Source organism: Equus asinus, chromosome 4 (genome assembly GCF_041296235.1).
Source record: "Equus asinus isolate D_3611 breed Donkey chromosome 4, EquAss-T2T_v2, whole genome shotgun sequence".
Lineage (NCBI taxonomy): Eukaryota > Metazoa > Chordata > Mammalia > Perissodactyla > Equidae > Equus > Equus asinus.
This window is the reverse complement of record NC_091793.1, coordinates 137,617,180-137,635,316: the sequence shown is the minus strand read 5'-3', so window position 1 is coordinate 137,635,316 and position 18,137 is coordinate 137,617,180. Positions and strand designations below refer to the sequence as shown.

Here is an 18,137-nt window from a genome sequence, read left to right as displayed (position 1 = left end):
TTATATATTTTGAGGATTTTGAAGTGAGGAGTGCATATAAGTTTAGAATTTTTATATCTTTTTGGTGAATTAACCTTTTATCATTATATAGTGACTCTTTCTGTCCCTAAAAATACTTCTTGTGTTAAAGTCTCCTCTGTGTGATATTAGCTTAGCTTAACTAGTTTTCTTTTGCTAAAATTTGCTTGGTATACATTTTTCTACCCTTTACTTTCAACCTTCCCATGTCTTTATATCTTAGGTATGTCTCTTGTAAGTAAGATTGAGGTGGATTTAAAACAAAAAAAAAGTCTGATAGAGCAATTTGTCATTCTTTTATTTGGTGAGTGTAGTCCATTTGCCTTTATTGTCATGATGTATTTTAGACCTTTCCTTTCTGTTTTCTGTTTGTTTTATCCTTGTATCCTTATTCTCTTGTCACCTGTTTTGTCTTATTTTGGATTGTTCGAGGCTTTTTCGTTTGTCTTTAAAGATTCCCTAGGCTTTTCTTTTTCCCATGTACTGGTTTGGAAGTTATACATTTTATTTCTGGTTTTGGTGGTTTCTCTTGAACTTTATCAGGCATACTTCATAAAGTCTAAAGTTTATGAATATCTCAGTATCCTCCAAAACATTACAAAGATCTTAGAAAACTAATTCTAATCACTCCCATCCCAACTCTCCAACTATTATTATCCAATATTTTATTTCTGTCTCTTTTTCTAATCTCCCACAAATTAGAACATTATTTTTATTTTGTGAAGAAATGTTATTTATATTTACCAATATTTTCCCTTTGTTACTATTTCTTCTTGTATTTCAGAGCTTCATTGTGACCTCATTTTCCTTTTTCCTTAACTACAGCTCTTTGTTTAGAAGTTGTTAAAGATGCCATGGTGGTGAGCTTGGCTTATGTTTATCAGAAATATTGTTATTTCTCATTTTTAAAGATAGTTTTGCTCAATAAACAATTTTAGATTGGTTGGTGTATTCTTTCAGCACTTTGTAACTATTGTTCTATTGTTTTCTGCTTTCCATGGGCTGTTGAGAAATGTTTTGTTGGTCCAATTATGGTTCCTTTATAGTGAATTTATCTTTTCCATCTGGCTGCTTTTAGGATGTGCTATTTGTTTTTGATGTTCTGCTATTTCAGTACAGTGTATCTAAATGTGCAGGTTTTTTTGTGTTTTTTCATCTTTCATAGTATAAGTTGTGTTTCTTGTATATGTGTTTTTTATCAGTTCTGGAAAATGCTCAACCATTATCTTTCTTTTGATATGATAAAGAATGCATAACTCAACCATTATCTTTTTTTTTTTTCTGGGACAGATTCACACTCACCTAACATCTGTTGCCAATCTTCTTCTCTCTCTTTTTTTCCCCCTCCCAAAGCTCCAGTACATAGTGGTATATTCTAGTTGTAGGTCCTTCTAGTTCTCTGTGAGCTGCCACCACAGCATGGCTACTGACAGACCAGTGGTGTGGCTCTGCACCTGGGAACCGAAGCTGAGCTGCCAAAGCAGAGTACACTGAACTTTAACCACTAGGCCATCACTGCTGGCTCCATTATCTTTTAAAATATTGCCTCTCCTCCTTTTTCTCTATTCTCTCCTTCCCTAACACCAGTAAGCTGATGTTAGACCTTTTCATTCTTCCTTCATATTTTTTAACCTCTCTTTCATATTTTCCATCTTCTTTCTCTGCTGCATTCTATCTAAAGTTCTTTCACTAATGTTTTCTTCTGGCATTTAATCTACTGTTTAATATACATGAGTTCCCCCCTCCCCCAACAACTATACATTTTATGTCTAAAAGTTCTATGTGTTTGTTTCACAAATATGCCTAGTTGGGGTTTTTTTGTTGTTGTTTTTAAGATTTTATTTTTCCTTTTTCTCTCAAATCCCCCCAGTACATAGTTGTATATTTTAGTTGTGGGTCCTTCTAGTTGTGGCATGTGGGACGCGGCCTCAGCATGGTCTGATGCGTGGTGCCATGTCCGCGCCCAGGATCTGAACCTGTGAAACCCTTGGCCACCAAAGTGGGGTGTGTGGACTTAACCACTCAGCCATGGGGCTGGCCCCCTGCCTAGTTGGTTTTTATAGTCTTTTGTTCTTTCTCACCTTTTGACTCATATCTGTATCTAAAAATATAAGCATTTGAAGTCCTTGATGCTGGTGTCCTTATCTATTATTTGTTGGTTTCTCCCAGTTTTCTTGTGGTGGCTTATCAGTTTGTTTAGTGATTTCTGATTGTGAGCTAATACTTATTTCCTCTTAATCTGTGGGAATCCTAGAAGCTTAGATCATTTTTCCCTAGTAAAAATTCACATTGCTTCTTTCCAGAGCGAGGTAACGCACCCATCTGGTGACCACTCCAACCTCCTTCCAGGGCCTTTATCTTATGTGGGAATCCTGGGCTCAGCTTCGTTCCTTGGTGTTTGCTGAAGGCTTTGTCTCAGGAGAGCAGTGTGCATATGGGCACCTGCCTTTCCCCTCTGCTCGCTACTCATCTCTCCCAGCTCTGGTTTCAGCTTACACTGTTTGTTTCTAATAAGTCTAGCAATGCATTAAAAGTATATTTTATGGTTTTAGCAAGAGGTTTTTTTTTTGTAAGGGAGGGTACTTCTGAGTATCCAGTCTATTATATTTACAGGTAGCATTTTTCATTGGTCATATTAAAAAGAACGTTTTGAAAATATTCAGTGTCCCTGGGACCAAGATACCACCGTCACTACTTGTAGGAGTGGAAACTGGGATAACATTTCTGGAAAACATAAACATCCCAGACTTTAATTGAATAATTTTACTTTTAGAACTATCTCAAGGAAGTAATTTGAAATGCCTTCAAGCATTCATTCTCTGAGATATCTACTCAAGTGGTGTTTCATATAATGGAATAAAACTATGCCTTTTGAGCTAGCCTTTCTCTCACATATACCTGTGTTGATCCCAATCTCACAGACATCTGTAGCATTAAAATAAAATAAAACCAAAGCCCACATGAATCCATACCAAAAACACTATAGAGTAAAGCAGATCATCATTAAAGATTTCTAGAGAAGCAAGAGGAAGGCGATGACCCTGCATCTTATAAAGCAATACTCCTTGAATGATCCTGGTACTGGGGGCTGGCCTGATGGCGTAGTGGGTAAGTTCACACGCTCTGCCTTGGCGGCCCAGGGTTTGCAGGTTCGGATACCAGGAGTGGACCTAGCACCACTTATCAAGCCATGCTGTGGAGGCATCCCACATAGAAAGTAGAGGAAGATGGGCACAGATGTTAGCTCAGGGCCAGTCTTCCTCAAAAAAAAAAAAAAAAAAAGATCCTGATACCAAACTTCTTAACCTCAAGTTTGTGTGCCCAAGGTGCAGCAAGCCAAACATTGAGACATCAGTGCTTGGAGACTGAGAAAGGTTTATTTGAATTGGCCAAACGAGAAGGTGGGAGCATGGGTTCAGTCAAATCCACCATCCCGAGAGCAGAAAGCAGGAGGGTTGATGGAGCTAAGGGGCTCGGTAGGAGGAGCTTCAGAGAAACAAAGGGTCCCTCCCAATAAGCCCCTGGGCAGTCTGACTTCTGGCCTTCAAGGCTGCTGAGGGCCAGATCACAGCCTCCCTGAAGGCCTTCTCTTTCTTCTGCGAAACAAGCTCACAAATCCTCGAGATGCATGTCACCCCTCAAGTTAAACAAGAAGACAGCAAATTAGCACGATTCATCTATGCCTGTGTAGGGAACAAGGTCAAAAGGCAATCATGTTCTTATTGAATATCTGCAGTAATCCTCAGGTACCCAGCTTCAATCCTTTAACACATCTGTCCATTCCCCCAACTCTATTTCTGAGTCTTACCAAAACTTTCTGTGGTGTGACTGCCTGTCTGTCTGTCACCCATTCCTTCCCTGCCCTCAGACCCTAATTCTCCTCCTTGCTTCCTTCTCTCGCCACCTCCAGAATCCCTTTCCCATTCCCAGAGTTTTCCCTCCACTTTTTTTTCCAACGTTCAACTGAAATCTTTACCAATGAAGTCCATTTTTCTATCTTCTGTATTTTTTCCACCATCTTTATATGCTAGCTGTATTTGAACTTAGAACCTAATTCATCCTGCAGTTTCCTTATCTTAAGGCTAAATAACCGTGAGTTCCTTATATCTTTCTTTTGCATTTGTTTTCCTTTTGATTACTTTGATTGATTTAACCTTTTCTACTTTATTTTGTAGCATCAAATTTTGTAGCAACAAACTGAGCATTGCATTTTAATAAGAATGTAGTAAGATGTTACTTCCTTGTCCTTAGATGTATTACACCCTTTAAGCTCTCTATCCAGCAACACTACCCACTTTTGTATACAGGAGACATTTACATTTCATTTATATTTTTAGAAAATGACCCTGATGATAGTTGAAAATATCAAAATCTTGGATTTTTTTGGGTCTTTATGTCTATCCTGGGTTGCAAATGAGGTAGAGATGGATTGTGTGGGAAACTGACTCTAAGAAACTGGCTCCCATTGTAGTAATAGGGCATAATTTGTCTCAATGTAGGCCCAAAACTTGTAGATAATTTTTATTAAAAAACCAGTTTTTGTCTATGGTGGTTTTGGTTTGTATGTTTGATTTTTTGTGTGTGTGTATGTGTGTGTGAGAAAGATTGTCCCTGAGCTAACATCTCTGCCAATCCTCCTCTTTTTGCTTGAAGAAGATAGGCCCTGAGCTAACATCTGTGTCAGTCTGCCTCTATTTTGTATGTGGGTCACTGCCACAGCATGGCTTGATGAGCAGTGTAGGTCCATGCCTGGGATCCAAACCTGCGAACCCCGGGCCACTGAATCAGAGTGCATGAACTTAACCACTATACCACTGGGCTGGGCCCCTGTTTGAATTTTTTAAGTGTTAAAAACATTCAAAAGAGCCTAAGAGAGTATGCTGTCTTTTAGCACATGCGTTTGATCTCTCCCTCCTGATAAAGTCTCTGCAACAGTCACTCTGGTGTAGGTGCTGCTCACAGCCACGTGCTGCTCTCAGAAGGATAAAGCAGCCCTTGAATTAAAAGCAGACCATATTCAATCATTTATTCACCCAGTCAACCTAAAAGGAACACGTGGGTGTCAGAGACACGAAGATCAGGCAGAACAGAATATAACATGGCCTTTTAGAGAACATAGGAGGAGAACAGGTCCATCAGGAGAGGAGGCGGCTTTAGAGTGTGAAACTTGTTTTTTTAGCTGAGGGAGGTACAATTGACATATAACGTTATACTAGTTTCAGTTGTACAACATGACGATTTGATATTTGTATTTATTGTGAAATGACCACCACAATAAATCTAGTTAACATCCATCACCGTACATAGTGACAAATTTTTTTCCTTGGGATGAGAACTTTTAAGATTTACTCTCTCAGCAAATTTCAAATATGCAGTACAGTATTATTAACTATATGTGCAGTCACCATGCTGGGCATCACATCCCCATGACTTATTTATTTTATAACTGGAAGTTTGCGCTTTTGACTGCTTTCACCCATTTCCTCCCACCCGACCTCTGGCAGCTACCAATCTGTTCTCAATATCTGTGAGCTCGGTTTTTGGTTTCTTTGTTTTTTTAGATTGTACCTATAAATGAGATCATATGGTATTTCTTTCTCTGTTTGACTTATTTCACTCAGCACAATTCCCTCAAGGTCCATCTGTGTAGTCACAAATAGGAAGATTTCATTCTTTTTTATGACTGAATAATATTCCGTTGTATATATCTACCACATCTTCCTCATCCATTCGTCCATCAGTGGACACTTAAGTTGTTTCCATAACTTGGCTACTGTAAATAATGCTGCAGTGAACACAGGGGTGCATATATCTTTTCGAGTTAGCGTTTTCTTTTTCAGATAAATACCAGGAAATTGCCTTGCTGGATCATATGGTAGTTCTATTTTTAATTTTTTGAGGAAGCTCCATACTGTTTTCCATAGTGGCTGCATCAATTTATGTGGAATGTGAAAACTTTTAACTTTCAAGGGGATATATATATGTCACAGGACCTGAATTACCTGTGGATATTATAAGGTTATTTGTTTATAGACATATAACAATTATATATATATATATTATATTAGGTATCTATATACACAAATACAACTTTTATATATTGTTCTTTAAATTTTTACGTCTCCCTTTTATATGTTTTATAATCTGCTTTGGTCAAGTCAACACTTTGGCAGAATTATTATAAAATATTACAGTAAATAAGCATGCTAAGTTTCTTCTTGCTCCACTTATTTTTATGTGCTTTTGTTTTAGCAACTGAAGATCAAAAGGAAAAACATTTTCAAATGAGAGAATTTGAAGCACCTCAGATTTCTAACTCTGAAAATGGTAAGAAATTATAATTTCACTATATATCTGGATAATTTATTACTTAAAATTCTTTAGTTTTTATTTGGTATTTATTTCCTTAACATTAAAATCTGTTTAGGTGTCTACACAGGGATGCAACCCGATGCTTCTACTCTGTAGCCCGTCACAACGGAAATTAAATAGTTCCTTGTTTTGTGTGTTTTGACCCTGTCCGAATGTATCTGTGTAACTGAGAGGCCAGACAGGACTGTGTCTGTCTGTCTGCTCCGTGTCTGACCATCCAGCAGTGTGGCACTTGGTGAATACTACCTTGAATGTCTTCCTCCAGCAAGTACGTTGCAGGCATTTTCTCCCAGTTGGTCCTTTGTCTTTTGACTTCTCATATAGTTGGTTCTTGCCCTGTAAATATTTTAAAATTTTTACATAGTCAAATTTATTAATCTTTTTTTATTGGATCTGGATTTTTGTCATATACAAAACCCAGATAGAGGAATTCATTTATGCTTTCTTCTAGTATTTATGTAGTTTTTACATTTAGATCTCTAATTCATTTGGAGTTTATTCATATGTACGGTGTTAGAAATGGATTAAGGGTTATCTTTTGCAAATGGCTATCTTTTATATCATTTCTTTAAAATGTCATCTTTGCTACAGTAACTTGAGATAACTTCCAGTCCTATGCTAGATTTCCATATGTACTTAGGTTTATTTATGGACTTTTTTATGTTTCTTTTTTCTTTCTTACTTTTATTTTTGAGGAAGATTAGTCCTGAGCTAACATCTGCTGCCAATCCTCTTCTTCTTTTTTTTTTTTTTTTTTGCTGAGGAAGACTGGCCTTGAGCTAACATCTGTGCCCATCTTCCTCCACTTTATATGTGGGACACCTGCCACAGCATGGCTTGCCAAGCAGTGCATGGGCCTGCACCTGGGATCTGATCCAGTGAACCCCAGGCCACCGAAGCAGAACATGCGAACTTCACTGCTGCACCACTGGGCCGGCTCCTTTGTTATGTTTCATTGGTGTGTGTGTGCACCAGTGCCACATGGTTTTAACTACAGAAACTTTGTGTGTTTTTGTATCTGGTAGGGTCAGTAACCTCCTCTTCTTTTCATTTTTTTCTTAGCTATTCTTGCATGTTTATTTTTCAATCTGAACTTTATATCAAATTGTCTAGCTCTGTAAAAAAGCTCACTGATACTTTTATTGTGATCACATTAAATGTGAAAATTGACAGCTTGATGGTGTTGAGACATCCTAACCCAAACACGGGACATCTTTCTATTTGTTAAAGTTTACTTGTATATCTTTCAGATATAGTTTGCTTCATATAGGTTTTGAACATTTCTTAAGTTTATTCTTAAGTATTTTTTCTTTATTGTTGCCATTATAAATGAGGTTTTCTTTGCCAGTGTATCTTTTAACTGGTTATTGTTTTGTTTATATGAATGTTATTGATTTTTGCATGTTAATTTCATATCCTGCTGCCTTGCTGAATTTTTTATAGTTTTTTTTTTTTTTAAGATTGGTACCTGAGCTAACAACCATTGCCAATCTTTTTTTTTTTTTTTTCCTGCTTTATCTCCCCAAATCCCCCCGGTACATAGTTGTATATTCTTAGTTGCAGGTCATTCTAGTTGTGGCATGTGGGACGCCGCCTCAGCGTGGCCTGATGAGCGGTGCCATGTCTACGCCCAGGATCCGAACTGGCGAAACCCTAGGCCGCCAAAGCGGAGCGTGCAAAGTTAACCACTCGGCCACAAGGCCGGCCCCTGAATTTTTTATAGTTTGAGTTGGTGTTATCGTTGACTTTCTAGAGTTTTCCAGGTATACCGTAATGTCATCGGGAAGTAGAGAGAGTCTGTTTCTTCTTTATCAATTCTTGTGACTGTAGCTGATTTCTTCTGTTTAATTGCATTGGTTACCACCTCCAGAACAATGTTCAGTAGCAGTGGGCGTTTCTTGATCTTAGTGGAAATGCTTATAATGTTTCTGAATTAATTAAGATGCTGGCTTTTGGACTGAGGTATATATTTTATGTTGTTAAGGAAGTATCCATACAATCCTATCTTCTCAAGAGTTTTTATTAGGAATGGTCGTGGAATTTTGCCAACAGCTTTTTTAGCATCTATGCCAGCATTTATTTGATTTTTATTCTTAAATATATTAACATGATGAGATATATTAATAAACTTGCTGATATTACACTATCTTTGCATTCCAGTTATGGGTCCAGCTTTGTCGTTGTGCTTTTAGTCTGTTGATATTTTATTTACTATTTTTGCATTACTATTGATTTTCCTGTGAAAACATCTAGGCCTGGTGGTTTTTTGTGTTTTCTTCTCTGTGGAAATTGGTCTGCTTAAGCTTTCTATCTGTCATGGGATCAATTTTAGTAAATTGTATTTTTCTCAGAATTACCCATTTTTTCTAGATTTTCAAATTTGCGTAGAATTGTACAAAATCTCTTGATTTTTAACAGCTTTCTTGAGTTATAATTAAAGTACTATAAAATTCACCTGCTTTAAGTGTAAAATTCAGTGATTTTTTTTAGTGAATTTATAGAGTTGTACAACCATCAGCACAATTGAGTATTAGAATATCTCCATTACCCCCTACATTCTCTCATGCTTGTTTGCAATCAATTCTTGCTCCCACTCCCAGCCCTACAAAATCACTAATCTGATTTCTGTCTCTACAAATTTCCCTTTCCTGGACATTTCATATAAATGAAATCAGACAAAAGGTAATCTTTTGCGTCTGCCTCTTTTTTTTTTTTTGCTGAGGAAGATTCACCCTCAGCTATCATCTGTTCCAGTCTTTCTCTGTTTTGCGTGTGGGTTGCCACCACAGCATGGCGGCCAATGAGTAGTGTAGGTCGGCGCCCAGGAACTGAACGTAGGCTGCTGAAGCGGAGCATGCCGAACTTAACCACTAGGCCATGGGCCAGCCCTGTGTCTGGGTTTTTGTGTCTTCCATTAAGCATACTGTTTTTTAGATCCATCCATGTTGTATATAACAATAGTTATTACTTTTTTTCCTTAATTTTTGTGCTTTAACTCTTTTTTTTTAATTGAGTAAAATTGGCATATAACATTGTGTTTCAGGTGTACAACATTTAATTTGATATCAGTATACACTACAGAGTGATAACCAGCAAAATCCATTTACCATCCTAAACCATAAAAACTGAGCTTCAGCTGTTTCGCCAAATCCCCAACCTCATCACCTCTTATAACCATCAATCTCTTCTCTGTATCTATGAGTTTGTTTTTGTTTAGTTTGTTCATTCTGTGTTTTTTAAAGATTTTATTTTTTCCTTTTTCTCCCCAAAGCCCCCCAGTACATAGTTGTATATTCTTTGTTGTGGCTCCTTCTAGTTGTGGCATGTGGGACGCTGCCTCAGCGTAGTTTGATGAGCAGTGCCATGTCCATGCCCAGGATTCGAACCAACAAAACACTGGGCCGTCTGCAGCGCAGCGTGCGAACTTAACCACTTGGCCACGGGGCCGGCCCCTGTTCTGTGTTTTTTAGATTTCATGTGAATGGAATAGGCATCTATGTGTTTGTTTGTTTGTTGTTTTATCTTCCACATATGAGTGAAATCTTATGGTATTTGTCTTTCTCCATCTGGCTTATTTTACTTAGCATAATACTCTCAAGGTCCATCCATGTTGCTACAAATGGTAGGATTTCATTCTTTTTTATGGTTGAGTAGTATTCCAAAAAGGCAACCTGCTGAATGGGAGAAGATATTTGCAAATCATGTATCTGACAAGGAGTTAATATCCAAAATATATAAATAACTCATACAACTAAACAACAACAACAAAAATGACCCAATTAAAAAATGGGCAGAGGACCTCAATAGACATTTTTCCAAGGAAGACATACAGATGTCCAGCAGGCACATGAAAAGATGTTCAACATCATTAATTATTAGGGAAATGCAAATGAAAACCACAATGAGATATCACCTCACACTTGTTAGAATCACTGTTATCAAAAAGACAAGAACTAATAAGTATTAGAGAGGATGTGGATAAAAGGGAACTCTTGTATATTGGTGATGAGAATGTAAATTGGTGCAGCCACTATGGAAAACAGTATGAAGATTCCTCAAAAAATTAAGAATAGGAATACCATATGACCCAGCTATTCCATTTCTGAGTATTTATCTGAAGAATACAAAAACACTAATTTGAAAAGATATGTGCATCCCTATGTTCATTGCAGCATCATTTACAATAGCTAAGATATCAAAAGAACCTAAGTGCCCAATAATGGATGAATGGATAAAGGAGATGTGGTATATATACATATACGCCCCCCCCCCACACATACATATATATACATACACAGACACATATATACACACACACACACTGGAATACTACTCATCCTTAATTTTTTTATTGTGGTAAAACACACACAACATACAATTTACCATCTTAGCTATTTTTAAGTGTACACTTCAGTGGTATTAACTACATTCATAATATTGTACAGCCATCACCATTGTCCATCTCCATAACTCTTTTCATGGTGTAAAACTGAAACTAAACACCTATTAAATAACCCCCCATTGCCCCCGTCTCCCTAGCTCCTGACCCCCACCGTTCTGCTTTCTGTCTCTGTGATGTTGACTACTCTAAGTACCTCATATAAGTGGAATCATACAGTGTTTGTCTTTTTTGTGCCTGGCTTATTTCACTTAGCATAATGTTTTCAAGGTTCATCCATGTTGTGGCATTTTGCAGAATTCCCTTCCTTTTGTAAGGCTGAATAATATTCCTTTATATGTATATACCACAACTTGCTTAATGTATTTCATTACTTTTTATTGATGAATAGCATTCTGTTGTGTGGATATACCAGGTTATGTTTATCCATTTACCCGCTGACAGACATTTGGATTGTTTACAGGTTTTTGACTATCGTGATATGCTGCTATGCACGTTCAAGTACTTCTCCTTGAGTGGACATATGTTTTCATTTTTCTTGGTTAGATTCCTAGGAGTGGAATTGCTAGGTTATATGGCAAATTTGAGTTTAACTTTTTAAGGAACTGCCAAACAGTTTTTTGAAATGACTGTAACATTTCGTTCCCACCAGCAAAATACGAAGGTTCTAGTTTCCCCACATCTTAATCAACAGTTGGTGTTGTGTGTCTTTCTAATCACACACATTCTAGTGCTTTTAATTTGTGGAGCTTTTGTTTTGTGTTTTGTTTTGCTGAGGAGGATTCACCTTAGCTAACATCTGTGCCAATCTTCCTCTCTTTGCGTGTGAGCCGCCAGCACAGCACGGCCACTAACAGACGAGTGGTGTAGGTCCAGCCCAGGAACCAAACCTGGGCCGCCGAAGCAGAGTGCACCTAGCTTAATCACTAGGCCACCGGGGCTGGCCCTTAATTTGTGGCTTTAATTTGCATTTCTCCAGTGACTTATGATGTTGAGCATCTTTTCATGTGCTTATTAGCTGTTAATATATCTTCTTAGTTGAGAAATCTATTAAGATCTATTGCCTATTTTTAATTGGGTTATTTATCTTATTATTAAGTTGCAAGATTTCTTTTTATATTCTTGGTACAAGTCCTTTGTCAGATACATGACTTGTAAATATTGTATCCTAGTCTTCTTATTTTCTTAATTTTGCCTCCTGAAACACAAATTTTTAAAATTTTATGAAGTCCAATTCATCACTTTTTTTCCTTCTTCTTTTGGATCATTCTTTTGGTGTCATATGTGAGAACTCCATCTAACCCAAGGTCACAAAGATTTTCTCCTTGAAGTTTTATCATTTTAGCTCTTACTTGGAGGACTATGATCATTTTGAGTTAATTGCTGTGTGTGGTGTGAGATAAGTAAGTTTTTGTTTGTTGCATATTCATATCCAATTGTTCCAGCACCATTTGTTGAAAAGACTCTTCTCTCTCCATTGAATTTTCTTGGCATTTTTGTTGAAATCAAGTGACCAAAAAATGTAAGAGTGTATTTCCGGATTCTAAATTCTGTTCCACTGATCTATATACCTGTCCCTGGCCAGTACCAGTCTATCTTGATTATTGTGGCTTTATAAAAATTTTGAAAAAATTTGAAGGGCTGGCCCAACTATGAATTTCTAGTGAGGAACAGCACATTCAACGTATCATGGAATATCAGTAAACTACTTATTATGTCTATTTGTGCATGTTTCCAGACCTATGGCCAGCTGAAGAGTTTTAACTCGGAAGACTGAGGAATATTAAACCCTATTAAAATAATCAACATGAAAAGGACCTGTTACACTGTAAAGCATCTCTTGTATACGGTTTTTCCTAATTGATCCCATTTTGTTCTGATCATTAAACTTACCTGCTTAAGTTGAACTATAAAAAAATTAAAAAATGAATTAAATAAAATAAATGAAATGTGCATTGTGCTTATCTACGTTTACATTGTGAAAGGATTCCCCCATCTAGTTAATTAACACATCCATCACCTTGCTTTCTTTCCTTTAATCCTGCTTTCCTTTAGTCCTTTGAATATATTTATAAGGGTTACTTTGAAGCTTGGTCTGTTAAATCTGGCATTTGATCACCCTCACAGGCCGTTTCTGTTGTCTGCCTTTTTGCCACTGTATGGGTCATCCGCTCCTGTGTTTTGCATGCCTTGTTATTTTTTGTTGGATACAACATTTTAGATATATCCTTTAGCTACTTTAGACGGGTCCCTCCCGTCTGAGGCTTGTTATTTTTATTTGCTTGTGTATTTGGTTAGTGACAGGCTGGCTTATTTCAGTGGAGTCTGTTCACCTCCCCAGCCCTCCCCAACAGTGGGACGCCTTACGGGGTGCAGGCCTAGGCGTACCTCCTGTCCCCCTGGGATGAGGTGGTTTTGGAACGGTCAGACCGTCTCTTCCCCTGACCACACCTGGCTGTTAAACTCCACTAATTTCCAGCTGATTGTTCTACTGTTTTCAAAGATGCCCTGGACCATAAATTTGTCTACAGACAAAACCAATCAAATTTGGACTGCCTTGAAAGGATAGTTCCTGACATCAGTGTTTGAGATTTGTTCTTACCCTGGGCAGGCTCTTGCCCGCTGGCTTTTTCCCTGGTTCTTTCAGGCAAACCGGCTGGCCTACAGTTGAGCCTATTTGTCCAATGAATCTCCCAGTCTTCTCCCAATTGCCTTTTCACACAACCTCCGCTGTTTTTGAGAGCATCTTCAGCCTTGAATCTCTGCATACTGTTGCAAATGAAGTCAGTTCCTTTGGGACGAGGTTAGGAGCTCTTTATTTGACAGTCTGCTTCTCCTTCCAGGCAAAATACCTGGCTCAGGGCTTGATCTGGGGGTGGGAACAATGACATGTTCCTCTCTGAGTGACATCCTTGCTCTAGGAGCGGAATGCTAAAGTGAGCAGGGTGACAGTAGTCCCAGGTCTTCTTGGCTTGCCCCTTCCTGCCTCAGCGATCAGGGGCCCCTGTTCTCAACCTGCCACATCCAAGGCAGTCTCCATCCCATGACTGGGGGCCTGGGGTCTGGGTGCGAAATGGGAGCGTCCACCTCCTGGCTGTACTCCCTAGGACTCAGCCTTAGCAACAGGTGACCGAGGACGGGATATGAAATGCTGGCTTTCTGCCCCTCCTGGGAAGATAGCTGCTGACCGAGAGCTGGGGGTGGAGGGAGCCCTGCGCTCTTGGCTGCTCTGGGCTAGACTGGAATTTCCATCTTGCTGAATTGGGAGGGAAGGAAGGGAGTGGTTCTTAGTTCAAATACCACAGTCTCTCTTCTTTCTGAATTTTAATAGACTTTCTTGAGTAAATGTTTCTTCATTTGAGGTGAGTCTTTGCAACAATTTCCAGAGACTTTAAATGGTTTTTTTTTTAAATAGGTTTCACCAGTTATTTAAAAACTAGTGTACAGGACCACAGACCTCCTCACTCTATCAGACTGGAAGCCCCTCTCTCTCATTTTTGTTGATAAAGGTGTTTAGGGTCATGATTTTTTCTTCGATTATTGCTGCTTAAGTATCCCATGGATTATGATATGAAATGTCTTTTTTATCATTATTTTTCAGAAACTCCATTTTCCTTTCAACCAAGAATTGTTTAATAGAAGGTATTAAAATCTACAGGTAGGGGCTGGCCCCGTGGTGTAGTGGTTAAGTTTGGCTCTCTCCACTTCAGCAGCCTGGGCTTGCAGGTTCGGATCCTGGTGCCAACCTACATCACTCATCAAGCTGTACTGTGGTGGTGACCCACATACAAAATAGAGGAAGACTGGCACAGATGTTAGCTCAGGTCCAATCTTCCTCAGCAAAAAAATAATAAAATAAAATAATATTTACAGGTAGAAGTGCCTTTTAATTTCTTGGTTTTGTATTTTTAATTATTTCATTTTATTGCATTGTAATCAGAGCATGTTGTTTGTAATATTTCTACTTTAAGAAACTCACTAAGGGGGGGTGGGGGGAGGGTACGGAGGGGGAAGTGGTGTACCCACAACATGACTAACAAAAATGTACAACTGAAATTTCACAAGCTTGTAATCCATCATAACATTAATAAAAAAAAAAAAACTCACTAATTTTTTTGTGTACCTTCGTATAATTAATTTTTGTGAATTTTCAGTGTGTGCTTGAGGAGAAGGTATATTTTCTATTAGGGTTTGTGTATGTGTTTGTTCAAAATAACTACCTTATTGATTATGCTGTTGAACTATTTTGTATCTTCTGTCCTCTTGGCCTGTTTTTACTGACAGTGGTATAGTCAACTCTCCCAATATTGATTTGTTTCAATTTCTCTTTGTATGTCCTGTGGTTTCTCTTACATAGATGGTTGCCTAGTTATTTCACACATGGCTGTTCATAACTGTTGTATGTTGATTGTGAAATGTGGTCATTTTGATCTATTGTCTACCTAATTAGAAATAACTTTCCCATAAACTTCCAGTCAGTTTAATTCTTCATTAAAAATTATGTTAATAAAGTATAACAATGAAACAAGTTTGATTTGCCCGACACCCTCATTTCCTCAAGAAGAAAAAGCCATTCTGTTTTTGTCTTCGCTCAACAGTTGCAAAAGATTTACCTGTAGAGTCACTGGAAGGCGACTTTGAGAAGGAATTCTCCTTTCTGAACAGCCTCCCGGGTGCTGGGTCTTCGAGTGCCCGTGGATCCCCCCAGGAGCGCCCTGCCCTGGGGAGCCCCAGCGCCGGTCTCTGGTCCCGAGAGCCCTCGGTCGGGTCTGAGCCGCGTCTTCTTTGCTCGCGATTCCTGCCCTCACAGCTCTTTGACCTTGGTCTTCGTGCGGCTGGAGCTGCCCACAGTAAGTATCCGTGGGACATCTGGACACCCGTGACTTACTTTATCTTTATGAAACGAAACTGTGCGCATGTGGACGCGAAACTCAACAAGGAGACTGGGGCTAATGTCAGTACCACGAGACAGAGCCTGCAGCACCCCAGTCGACTGGAAAAATAACATATTATCTCCGCTGGAGTCTGTCAACGAGAGCGAAACAGCTGCTCTCCTGCCACCGTCCCCAAACCCCACGGTGTCTTCATTGACTTTCCCGGGGGTCTTCTCTGCATAGAAAATCAGTGTCTGGACCTGCTGAGTTACCCCACCTAGGGCCGGTCATACTGTTTCTTCCACTTAGCAAAACTTGGCGTCTACTCCTCCTGTGGGTTCAGAGTTGACGAGAGAAAAGGACAGCTCTGCAGGCTGGTTCCCCGTAGCCTTCGGGCAAGGCAGCGGGAGCGGAGTGTGGGAGGGGGCTGGGGCGGCGTGTTGCCCTGGGGAGGGGGCCGCCTGCTTTGCTGCTACGGCCGGGACTCCCTCTGCCCGCCTGCTCTTCCACCCTACCGTGTCCAACCCAGCACCCTCCCTGGGGAGTCATTTTGCTCCCCGCTTCTGTTTTGGTTACGAAGTCCTGTCAATTCTAAGACACGCCTCAAATGTCCCCCCTCCCTCCTGGCCTCCACTACCAGAGCCACCGAGAGTCTCCTTTGTTTCCTGGGCTGCTGCAGGAGTGCTGCCGACAGGCCTGCCAAACGCCAGTTCATCCCACTCCTCCTCCAGGTGTTCTCTTCAGGAAGCAGATACTGATGTCAGGACCCCGCTTACATTAGAAACGTGAAGCACCACGAGCTCCGGGATAAACCTGCCTGTGCCTGCCTTGCCACCCTTATCGCCACCCTTACTCCAAAGCTTTCTGTGACCTCATGGAGTGTGTGCAGATCCCTCTGAGGCATCTCTGCTTGTGTCGCTTCCTTGAATTACCGTGTTCGCAATGGAGCCTGGCCTTGCGCCTGGACCTTAGGTCCCCAGGCCAGTGCTTCCTCCCTGGCGGCCCCTTGGAGACGCCCCAGTGCTGCCACAGGGAGGGGCCCCCTCCCCCAGCTTCCCGTTGTGCTCTAGCTGTTTTCGTGGCTGTGATCACAGTTTGTCTTGCCTTATATCCCTGTCTTTCATCTCCTAGTAGATTATAACCCTTGAGTACAAGCCTCACGGCTCCTGTATGTTAATGCATTCCTTGTTCTTAGTAACTCATGTTCATAATTTATCTGAAGACCATCATACTTTATTCACTCTGCAAACACCTCAAGGGCATAGTCTATGGGGTGATTTATCCTTGTGCTTTCTGTGACAGCAGCATAAGTTAGCTCAGTAAATAAAGTATCAGTTAAACAGTCGCTTAGTAAGAATATGTTAAATAGCCTAAAAGTAAGAATGGGCAGTATCATTTGATAAAGAGGCACCCCATCTAGACGTTTTGCTATCATAAAATTTTAGAAAACAATTACTCTCACTGGTGTATCAATGGCCCAATAGTTATAAAGATTTACAGGCACATTCATTCTCCACTGTGAGCTCCTGTTGCTTTAGGGAGCTCTTTCTCCTTCACTTGCCACATCTCTGGCAGCGCTGGATTCTCCTCCCATTTTTCTGGCAATAGCAACGATATTTCTTCACCACTCAGGACATCTGTCTGGTCCCTGCCTGCAGGCTGACAGCATGTTCCCATGCAATAGCGGAGGCAGCTGGTTCTCAGTGTCTGAGTGTCTTGCTCAAGGTCATCAGGCAGTTTAAACAGTTCAGAGGGGACCAAACTCCGGTCTCCTGCCTCCTCGTACGGGCCTCTCTCTACTCCACTAGCCTTCCCTTTAGGTCTACTACTTTTTCTCCTGTGATGGAGACCTGAGAAGTGAGCTGCCCTGAGAGTTAAAAGATGTATGTTCTATGGGGCTGGCCCAGTGGCGCAGCGGTTAAGCGCACATGTTCTGCTTCGGGGCCCAGGGTTTGCCGGTTCGGATCCCGGGTGCGGACATGGCACCGCTTGGCAAGCCGTGCTGTGGTAGGCGTCCCACATATAAAGTAGAGGAAGATGGGCATGGATGTTAGCTCAGAGCCAGTCTTCCTCAGCAAAAAGAACAGGATTGGCAGCAGACATTAGCTCAGGGCTAATCTTCCTTAAAACAACAACAACAAAAAAAAACCAAGAAAAAAAAATCTATGTTCTAGGAACCCAGGTAAGAACTTGAGCCTCAGATGATCTCTTCTGTACAAGGAAGGTAGTCAGCAGGATAATCCAAGTTCTTTCTAGCCTTGTGCTTTAACTACAGCATAAATAAGTTTTCATGTCACAGCAAACACTTCCCTGTGACACCAAGTCTTCATATTGAGACTTTCTAATGACTGCATATTTTGTCACATTTATCCACCATAATCTACTTAATTCCTTCCTTTTTCTTTTTCATTTTCTAGATAATGCTGCAATAAACATAATCATGCATGTTTTTCCTTCAGTTAAATTATTTAAGA

General features: G+C 39.9%; 1 protein-coding gene and 1 long non-coding RNA gene across 10 annotated transcripts in view; one reads left to right on the top strand and one right to left on the bottom strand.

Annotated features, from left to right (window-relative positions):
* The window catches only part of ICA1L (islet cell autoantigen 1 like), a 63,120-nt gene that overhangs the window by 40,260 nt on the left and 4,723 nt on the right, over positions 1 to 18,137 (top strand). For all 8 annotated transcript variants that reach the window (XM_014830149.3, XM_014830150.3, XM_044768422.2 and 5 more), the window contains 2 exons: positions 6,271 to 6,345; positions 15,388 to 15,639. In XM_014830149.3, the coding sequence (XP_014685635.2) occupies positions 6,271 to 6,345; positions 15,388 to 15,639 (327 nt within the window). The remainder of the gene's footprint in view (positions 1 to 6,270; positions 6,346 to 15,387; positions 15,640 to 18,137) is intronic.
* LOC139045143 (uncharacterized) lies at positions 3,375 to 16,210 on the bottom strand. 2 transcript variants are annotated; one of them, XR_011502985.1, is made up of 3 exons: positions 15,403 to 16,210; positions 6,637 to 6,726; positions 3,375 to 3,655 (listed from the first exon to the last, which is right to left on the bottom strand). It is a non-coding gene; the product is annotated as an uncharacterized lncRNA (long non-coding RNA). The 2 variants fall into 2 exon arrangements; XR_011502986.1 differs by having other exon boundaries at positions 3,375 to 3,701; positions 15,403 to 15,933.